This window comes from Callionymus lyra, chromosome 2, assembly GCF_982586985.1.
Source record: "Callionymus lyra chromosome 2, fCalLyr1.hap1.1, whole genome shotgun sequence".
NCBI classification, from domain to species: domain Eukaryota; kingdom Metazoa; phylum Chordata; class Actinopteri; order Syngnathiformes; family Callionymidae; genus Callionymus; species Callionymus lyra.
This window is the reverse complement of record NC_141819.1, coordinates 28373362-28384215: the sequence shown is the minus strand read 5'-3', so window position 1 is coordinate 28384215 and position 10854 is coordinate 28373362. Positions and strand designations below refer to the sequence as shown.

General features: G+C 39.2%; 1 protein-coding gene across 3 annotated transcripts in view; it reads left to right on the top strand.

The window, feature by feature from the left end:
* Window positions 1–257: 257 nt before the first annotated feature.
* The window catches only part of rab6ba (RAB6B, member RAS oncogene family a), a 29904-nt gene continuing 19307 nt past the window's right edge, over window positions 258–10854 (top strand). For 2 of the 3 annotated variants that reach the window (XM_087784464.1, XM_087784462.1), the window contains exon 1: window positions 259–498. In XM_087784464.1, the coding sequence (XP_087640590.1) occupies window positions 429–498 (70 nt within the window). In that variant the 5' untranslated portion in view covers window positions 259–428. Of the gene's footprint in view, window positions 499–10854 lie in introns of all 3 variants that reach the window. The other variant, XM_087784463.1, reaches the window with a different exon arrangement.

Here is a 10854-nt window from a genome sequence, read left to right as displayed (position 1 = left end):
TTTTGAAATGTACATTTGTTTTATTTGACATGTTTTAATAATAATAATAATAATAATAATAAAAAATGTCCCAATTTAGTTTGATCGACTTCTGTCGTGAACGACACATTCAAATGTATTTTATATTTCATTTACCTATTATTCGATGACGATATATTACATCAAACTTTTCCGAGGCGCTAACTTGAATGACGTCATCGATCGCGGCTGTCACGCCGCGCTGCGCATGCGCGTCAGCAGCAGGGTGTGAGCGCAGCCAGTGTGAGCAGCAGCAGCAGCAGCAGCTTCACTTCTTCTTCTCCATCACCAGACGCTCAGAGACACAACCTTCTCTCCACGACCTCCGCCCAGCGCCGGGTTCGACTGTCCGGTGTGTTCTCTCTCTCCCCCTTCCTTCCTTCCTCCTCGCCTCCTGCTCTCCTCTCAACATGTCGGTGGGCAGCGACTTTGGGAATCCTTTAAGAAAATTCAAACTCGTGTTCCTGGGCGAGCAAAGTGGTGAGACGTGTTTCTTTCTTCCTGGGAAAAGTTCTGTCCATTCCTGCTCGAACCCCCCGTGGTGTCGGCGTGTTTAGTGGTTTAAAAATGACGTTATTGCTCATTATATAAGTCAGATATTCTTAGGGTTTTTGGTGTGGATTACAAGTGTTAACTAATGCAGGTGTTTAACTCAGGAGTTGTTGTGTTTAAAGTGTGTTTAATGTTCACTTCAGGGCAGCTTCTTGTCTACATCTGCATGAGAAGTTGTGGAGACACACCCTGGCTGGGATGAGATAACTTGAGGGACTGCAGTATTTGTTCTGCTCTCCTCAGGAGGAGCAAGTTTTGTATTTGTGGTTGAATTTCTTCTCTCCTCCAGCCAACACCCTCAGACATCACGGTGATATCTCACTGATATCTCACTGATGTCTCACTGAAATCTCACTGATGTCTCACTGATATCTCCTGCATGCATCACTTTGTTTACGGTGTCCATTAAATGCTTGAGCAGCTGAATGAACTACATTAGTCATGGTTCAGGTCCTCAGTGGCTCGTATTGATCATCATCTGCAGGCCCCAGTCATAAACTGCTTTATTTTTGCTCCGTGACAATTTTACACCATTTCAATTATAATATTGTGATTAACTGGATGTTAAACTACTATATATTCAATCTGTTCATTCATGTGAAAGAGAAGGATTAAAATGTGGCTTTTAATCTTGAGTATACATGAGTCATAGTGAAATACAAGCTTCACAAACCAGTTTGCTTATTGTATGAAGTCAGAAGGGGTGCATAAGTCCCACTTACAAGTAACATGAGATGTGTACTCGTACTATTAAGTTGCATTGATGTAAATACATTCATTCTCGTCATCCAGAAAGCACGCATGCGTAGTTCAAGACTAAAAAAAACAAAAAAAACAAGCGTTACTTTCTAAGTGTACCAGTACAAGTTACTGAACACAACCTCTTGAATCTGCAGGTGTGAGTCACAGGGTATTTTTTGCACCTCAATCACTGCTAAATTACGTCCGATTCAAGAGGTTGTATGTAAAGTAAGTAAGTAATTTATATTTATATAGCGCTTTTCCAGACCAGGGTCACAAAGCGCCTAAACAATCAAAACAATATTCAATAAAATATATACTTAAAAGGTCAACATTACAAAGAGAACAACACAGGAGTCTCAGAAAACTAGGGAGAAGACTACAAGAATAAAAATGTTGTGTTTAGTAAGTTGTACTCGCACACTTAGAAAATATGGTCAAAGCTTGTTTTTTGTTTTGTTTTTCGACTACAAGTCTTCAATTACGCATGCGTGCCTTCTGGATTACGAGTAAGAATATGTAGTTACGTCAATGCAACTTAATAGTACGAGTACACATCTCATGTTACGGTGTATGTCTTATGCACCAGTTCTGACTTCATATTATTGTGACATTGCTATTTGGAAAGTCGTATTACTAGTAAAGCATTAAAGAGCTCAGAGCTCTCCTCCAACCTTATTAAGATCTTATCCCACTATTTATTGTTTCAGCTCAAGCAAAAATAACAATAGAATAATAACACTTGAGATATTTCACTGTAATAATCTTATTCATATAGTTCAAGTCCTTTTTAAATGTTGCTTCCAATGTAATCAAAACCACCATGGCTAAGGTAGCAAGTATATACCATTCAATTATATATGTCCTTCACATCAAGTGTCAAACCCATCTGGTTCCACAATTCATGTTATGTGGCCTCAAAATCCATATCAATGATTTGCTTTATATATATATATATATAGTAAATACAAAAGTATTTTGACTTTTGGTATATTTTGTTTCAAATGAAACTTTCTTTGATAGTTTGTAATAAGTAATAAAACATTGAGTCTTGCTAATTCAAAGCATCATCTCTCAGGCTTCATGCAGTTGAACCAGAAATTACGCTGAATGTTTAAGGATATCTTTGCAGAGCTGCTTCTCTTTTAAGTCCATTCTTGTTTTTTCAAGCATTTGTTATCAGCCTAGATCAATACAATTGTCTTCTACCTGATTATCAATGATGCCTGAAAGCAGTAAGAGCTGGAGCAAATAAAATACTTGATGAAAACAATAAACCTCACGCTGTTGAATGAAAACCAAGAGCGTGTGTTCCATAATAATAATGTATGACTATTACAAAACTAGTTTTGAAGATACGGTTATATAGATACTGTAGGTTTCATTCTCATATCTTGATCACTGTTAGTTTCATCATCCTAAACATTTACATCGTGGAAAAATAGTTAAATTCCAGGCTGATTTATTTGTATTTTCACTTAAAAAAATCTTTAAATATGTTTTAAATTTCACCAAAATTCTAATATTATGTAGTTTTTGCATTAAAACCATCCAAAATGATATTCAATATATATTCAAACTAATAAATAATCCAAAGAATCAGACAAGAAAAGACTCTAAGATGTTGTGTCAATGTTTCTAAGCTAGTGCTTCCATCTTGACACAGACTCTATTAATGGAGTTTATGCAACTCCCCCTACTGGCAGCTCAGTATATTTTTGTCCACATTTAAAAAGCATCTGAATCAACTTTAATTAGGCCCTTTTTTTAAAGGTGGCTTTATTAAAACATGTTTTTCTTTTGTGTTATTCTTCAGTCCAAGTAAAGAGTTTTGAGTTATGGACGACCAACAATATGTGCTGTAATAACAACTTTATGTTACACTCGTATAATTGCACGTAAAGGATTTATCGACGGAAGAACGCGTGATTGTGACCTTTCATTCAACTTTAAAGACGACTCATACTCTGGCCTCCTGTGTTTGGGATGAGTTTCGTGTGCTTTTACAAGACGGCGTCAGACTTTGATTCGCTCATATTGTGCTTCTGGACCAGCGTCTCCTCTGCTTGTCTGCTGTAATTACAGCCGGTGCCCAAGCGGGCGTGAATCCCATAAGCTGTGCCAGCCATCATTTATTAATGTACCTGGCTGGACTCAAGTGTGTCAGGAACGTGTGGCGCACAGACAGTGCTGTAAAAAAGACAGCTTGTCCTAGTTTCCGTGAACGTTTTTGGAGACACAGGGGCCAAAGAAACAGGTTGATGAAGAAAAAAAAGCATGAATTTGTCTTTAAGCTTGAAGAATAGGTTCACGTCGGAGCCATATTAAGTGGGAGGAAGCGGGCGGAATGTTTAATGAGCCGTCAGGAAGTCTCTCCTCTCGCATACTTCTCAGAGTACACAAAGGAGTCTGGCCCAATATTTTCTTCTCAAAGCGACCAGCTGATCGGTCTCGGACCCACGCCCTCGCATGTACCAGTCACGGACGGATCCCTCCTCTAAGTTTAAAGGAGCAGTTGGTGTTTTTGATAAAAAACATTTCTCTGCCTCGCTTCACCTTCAGAACACAGACCATTTCCTCTTGATTCATCGTCACGGCGTTGATGCCATTTTTCACACCAGATGTCGTCTCTATCTATAACTCCTGGTGCAGAGGCTCATAAATCGCCCCAAAATACTTTTGGATCGATGGATGTCACCCGTCACGTCAGATGGTCGTTCCTCTCATCCATCACTGCGTCTGCCTGGAAGAGGATAAACTTCCTCTTTGAGCCTTTTTTTTTGGAGTGAAATCCATCAGTGGTGTTTTAGGAAAACCTCGGAATGTGATGTCACTTCCTGGGTTAAAGTGTCTGTGGTCAAGTTGTCAATATTGATTAGATTCATGTCATATTCCAGGGCGCACTCACAGCAAGAAGGTTTCTGGTTCGCTTCCAGGCCGAGCCTACTTGTGACCTTTCTGTGTGGAGTTTGTATGTTCCCCCTGTGTAGCGTAGGTTTACTCTGGGCACTCCGGTTTCCTCCCACAGTCCAAAAACATACAGAGGTTGATTGAGAACTTGGGTGGAAATTGTCCATATTTATGAGTGTGTTTGTGTGTGTGTGTGTGTGTGTGTGTGTGTGTGTGTGTGTGTGTGTGTGTGTGTGTGTGTGTGTGTGTGTGTGTGTGTGTGTGTGTGTGTGTGTGTGTGTGTGTGTGTGTGTGTGTGTGTGTGTGTGTGTGTGTGTGAATGGTTGTCTGTCTTTGTATGACACCGGGATAGGCTCCAGTCTCCCCGCGACCCCCTTAAGATATAAAACTGTAGAGAATAAATGAATGAATGAATGTCATATTCCTGCTGCTCCTTGAAAATCCTGCTGCATCTTGAATCTGTTTTTCTCTCTCTGTCTGTATCCTGGAGCTCATATGGGTGGCTTTGTAACATATGCATAAAACAATGTTTTGGCTTCAAGGTACTCGTCTCCTCGTCTTGAGTTCTTGTATTCGTCGCAAAGTTGAGTGGGCGGTCTCTCTTAGTGTTTATCAACTCTAGTAGCTTTTGTTTCCCACATGTTGAAAACTGATTGTGTGAAGCTGTCATGTAGTTGAACAGTCATGGATTTAAATATGAAAATCTGAAAAGTTTGTGGCCCCTGCTGTATATTAGTGGAACCTTTTCGCTCCAAGTGGATTGAAAAACCTAATCCCGAACGCTCAAATTGAACGTCTCTGTGGGTTTAGTCTCAGACGGTTGTCATTAACTCGGCACCGGTCGTGTCGCTCGCTTTTCCCTGTTTCCTTTAAACGTGTCATTTAAATGTTCCCTCACTCGTGCAGCTATTTCAGATCTCTGGCGTCGCTGACACTGATGGGATAAATACCTTCTTAAATGAGCCATTTATGGTGAATGTTATCGTAGGAGGCCTGCTGCGAGCCGCAGAATCCGTATCTGTGCGAACATCCATCTCGGCACTCGAGGAGGGAGGACTTTATCAGGGCCGTGAATCACAGCCAGACAAGTCAATGCTGGGGAACAGGTGGCTGAGATGCCACTGCAGTTAATGCCCACTTCCACCTGACAAGTCCATGTTGTATCTGTTTTACTGACTTTTGTTCTGCTGCTAGCAGATGGCTCTTCCTCCCACAGAGCTGCACATAAATCCTTCACACTGGGATTGAGAGAGACATTGAGTTTTTGCTCATTATTTTTAGGCTGTTACCTCAAATCCATCCCAACATTTCAGTTGATATCTTTTCGGTGATTAAACCATGATTAAAAAACAGAAAAAAACGATTTTCTTTAGGGGAAAAGTAAGTGAAAAAAACAACAATTGATCATTTATAAAATTTTAAAAGTTATATATGTGGAATCAAACAATAAAACCAACAACTAATATATACAGTACATGGACCTCTGTAGTGAGGTGATTCTGACAAAACATGTTTTTGTTTAGTCCGCAATCGTCCGCTGAATCCAAAGTGTTTTTACAAAATGTGACTCTGATTGACCTTATCAATAAGCTGCTGTTCTTTTTCAGCAAGCGCTGCTATAAAGCAACAATATGTAAGGTGGAAAACTTTGTTTCTGACTCCCCCCGGTGTTATAATAGTGTAACTACATGTTTTAGAACCTCTTTTGCCACATGTGCAATTGTGTTAAAAACAAAATTATCTTTCATTTGATTTTCCTAGTAACTTCTACATTTTAAACTGCTTTATAGTTTGAATGGTCATGTGATGACCAGGCAGGTCACACGTGTAAAGTTGTGTATTGTAGAGCATCATTCAAATTTTAGCCAGAGAGTTCTACTGTGTTATTGTTCAAAATTAAACTGTAATTACAGACAATATGGAGAAAATAAGTCCAAATGTTAAGTACAGCTGCTTGAATACCAAAACAATAAAATGCCATGTTGACCCTGAGTTTTCACAAAATTAAAAAAGAACAACAACAAAGATTAGATATCTTAAACATTGAAATTACAGTAAGTATTAGTTACACTGGATGGTGTGTGGAGTATATACTGGAGATACCTGTTTAGTGTTGTGTCTTTCAGGAACACTCGTATCTTCCTGTTCTTCAGGAAGAAAATCTTTGGTGAAATAATGAGTCTCAGGTTTTCCTGGTTGTGATGGATTTTGTCACATTATCGACCGTCCTGATATGTGGATGTCAGATAGTGACTTCCAGGTCAGAGGGCACATCTATACCCTCCTTATTTGTCGTTTCCTAGTGACCCGTCACAATTTCAGCCCTGCTGGCTACATAAAGATTTCCTGTTATTTGGCCATTTAAAATGGGTAAATGCTGTTGTGGTGTTGGACAGAGGACATTGATTCTCGCAGCTTCTTCTAAGCTCATCACTGCTCACACACTGACAGCAGAGTCATCCATGAATAGTTTTCCCCTTCTTACCATCGCTGGATCAATATATGACCGTAAGCAGGAAGAAGCTGTTCCTGAACAAACTGAGTGGTCATACTTTAAATAGATCAGAGCAATGTTGTGCTGGAGGCACCTGACGGATTTGCTTTGTACTCTATTGTAACTTTGTCTTCTTTCTTTGTTCAGTCTTGAATGAAAGAACATCAGATATTACACTCGTGGCAGTGTACACTTGATATGAAGAAGCAGGGTTGAATGACATTTTCAAGACTGCTTTGCATCTGGAATCTGCCCAGAGATACAGGATCAAGAGAAGACAAAGCTCCATTTATGTGGTCCAGTTTCTGTCTTTGAATTAAGGTGGTCCCACATCATACTTAGGCTCGACAAAGAGACACTGGAACCACTTTAACAGATGAATCTTCCCTCTCATACTTTAGGGTTGGAACACATGTAAAAACTGCAGGAGCTTAATAAATCTAAAACTGGGTAAAACCATGACAATGTCAATTTGTCTGTAGTTGGTTGATGGTATTAACTTGAAAAAACCCTTGTTTAGAACAGCATTATGAAATGTTGAAAACATATGTGACTGGCTCTGAACACTGTTAAAACAATTGAACTGTTGTTAAAACTAAAGCGTCTCCAGCTCAGCTACCACATACTGCATGTGCAATTGATTACCAAATAAACCTCTTGTCAGTTCAGAATCCCTTTTTCTTTTCTGAAAGCTCCAATAGTTCTCTTTGTACTTCAGCCACTATTGAAATACATGTAACCTCCTCGGCAGTTTGGTTGTTGTTGCTTTAATAATTCAATACTATGAACTGCTGGGACTAGCAAAACCATTGTAAAACATTGAAATTAGACACATAATTGTAATACCAAACTGCAGTTTTTGGTCTGTAGCTAAGATATCTACATTTTTCATAGAGGTTCATTAGTTGAGCGTTGCAGGTAAGGTGGCTCGCGCTAAATGAAGGTTAAACCAATTATTGACCCCATGATTATTGGTTTCCAGATCATTGCCTATAAGAAATTTACATAATTGCTCACCATTTTTAATAAATGCAAATCTGGCCCATCAGCCCTTGGTCTCTGAGTCAATTCACTATTTGTGAATAGTATTGGTCTTCAGGATCTTTTTCAGATTCACAATTTCAAGGATAATTAAAACTTTATTTTACTCTGAATGTACAAAACCACAATATTGACTGATGATATGTAACAGAACAAATATGGAAAATATTTAAGATTCCGGAATAAATCATTTTTGTCTTAGATATCTGCTATATTCCTGGTTATCTGTCGGCCCTTGAGTGCATCTTTATTGTTTGTCCTCGGCTTTTCTGGGCCACACATAAACAGACAAAAGTATACAAGTCGTCCTAGACAATAATACAAGAGTGTCGATATCAGACAATCATCTTAATACCATGATGGCGGAATCTTTTTTTAGCCTGATCTATTCTGACATTATTTCAAATGGTTGTCGACTTCAGCTCGTCGTCTTCCTCGCTGCCAGACCGGGCGGAGGAATATCGGCGGTGTTTGTAAACTGACGTGTGATTTCTCGACTGAACGAGATCTGTCTCGAAGCCATCTGCTGTTTCACATCCTTCTATTGGGTTACATAGCATCTGTGATTCTGAGTCAACATCTGTACCAATGTCGGAGTCAATATCCCTCCTACCGCTCCTGACTTCCTCCAATGGAACGATTGGATCAACAGAATAATGATTGGCTTTTGCCATTCTCTCGCTCATTGATAAATATTAGATACAAGTCTTCATAGTCTGCCGAGCTCACAGCCTGAGCGCGCCACACTGGGGTTTTATTTTTATCTCTCTTTTGGAGTGCGATGGATGAAGAAAGCTCTGTTCTTATTGGCCGCCAACTCCTCAGGGATACTCCGTGATGCGAGCTAGCCAGTGACCGGCAGTAGCCGCTGTTACCTGCTCGGCCCGCTCGAGACTGTAAGAACCACTCCCTCAATTATTCATTGTTTGGAGATGAAATTGAGGCCATTCCGTTTGCAGACCAAATAAACAACAGTCTGCTTGTTAATGTCAATTCACACACTTATATTATTCCCTTGAATGTGTCTTCATTGCTTTCACAGCCAATGCGAAGCTTATCTCACCGACGAGATGAGCCTAATGTGCTGTTAAATTGCCTTCGAAGCCATTTGATCACTGTGACCGTGAGTCTCGCTGCAAGCGTGCTCAGCGGCCCCCTGGTGGTTGAAGTGCAGCAGCAGCAGGTGATCGATTCTCTGCGATCATTAGCCCCGCGATGCTGACACGCTCCACACATGAAAGCCTCACATGGACAACGGACTTTGTAAAAACTTGTGTTGCCGCGAGACCTTGTTGGTCCGCAACAACTGACTGAGAAAGTGGTCGTGGTACATGGTCCCGGTAAAGTTGGACTAGCTTTCTACTAGTTATAAAATTAACCAGTTAGTCTTTGTCATTCAGTCCAACCATTGAGTTGTGGTTTGATGTGTGAGGGCCACCTGGGTATGGCCTGAGTCTCCTAATCAGTGTCGAAATAAAATGACTTAAAAGTAATTTAACGTGTGTTTATTTGATAGTTCACCTGAAATACTTTCTATAACTGATTTCCTGCCTTCATGGGTCCTCAGATGGAACCGCATTAGTTCTGTTTGCCGCAATCATTTGTCGCTGGAATAGTTGGTCTATACCCAACTTTACCTTATTATTCTGACGGAAAGAAAATAAATCCAACAGTTGCTTGGAAACCTCCGGATTTAACTGACTCTAAGGGCTGTGGCTGCTTTTTGCAGTTGAAGGTAGGAAGTATACGGTATTTTAGCCATTTGTTATGATCTTTAGCTCTGGAGTTCAGACCTTTAGATCCCGTCGAAGATCCTATTTTATTAGTTGCTTTTGTGGTGGCCTTAGATGTGCAACCCTGGGTGTAAGTAAGTAAGTAAGTAAGTAAGTAATATTTATTTATATAGCGCTTTTCGAGACCAGTGTGTCTTAAGTCTGCCCGAAGGACTCCTTTCTGAGCACAAAGTAATATCCAATTCCATTGAGAACCATGTAGATAATATAACAGACAAGCCATGTCAGATGTTGCTGAATAAATGGATGATTAAAAGAAATCATTTGAGAAAAAGATTTTCTGTTGTTTTTGATGGAGTCCAGAATCAAAGCAAGGCCTTGGTTCTGATAGTTCAATGGTAGCTCTGCACGTGGACTTTGTCCTCATCCTTCTTCTAGACCTGATTGAAAATGGACGACGTCATGTTCATGTATATTTCTGCTCCAACGTGGTTAAAGATTCAAATGCTTTATATAACTCAGACATCATTTCGTCCTCTGTAACCCCGGCTGCTGCTACGTCACAGACTCGAGAAAACCCAGCCAAGTTTTCCTTTGCTCCACAAGGAATAGCTTTTTTTTATAACATTTTACAGTAAGAACTAAGCCAACAACACAGTATGTGATTATTATTAAATGTGTAAGAACATATTCATACACTTAAATATCACAGTATTTTCTTTTATGTTACTGGATCGATAGAAATAACAACATTGCATTTACATTTTATTTACAATTTAAATGCAAATATTCACAGATTTTGTAAAATATATATTTTTTAAAAATGTGTTTAAATTAAACTTCTGACTGGTAGATGGAATCATTACATCCTCCACAGCACAGAGAGGAAATACCGTGAGATCCCAGCAATGACTGAGGACGAGAGGATACAGTCGACTCCAGCATTTTTTTAAAAGCGGATATTTGGACATATTTTGGTTTCAAACAAATAAAAGCAGTTAAGACTTCGTCAAGAGTCATGTGTTCTGTAAATTCTGCAACACCAGAGTCAAGTAGCAATAATGTAACTATAGAGTTGTTCCTATAGTATTACAATATATTGTATGGTTGTTTCAGATTTTTGCTAATACACACTTCAAATGATTCTGTAACTATTACCTCATAGACTCATTCCATGTTGGTCTTTTTTGTATTTGTTTATTTGGTAACATTTTTGTTTGGATATGATATGACCACAGTCATTTATTATTTAACCACATTACTAGTCATGGCAAGTTATACATACGTTGTTATTTTTTGAAAATAAATTAAATAATATCTCTTCTTTTTATTAGTAAACCAATTTTATTTAGTCTCTCTCGACTG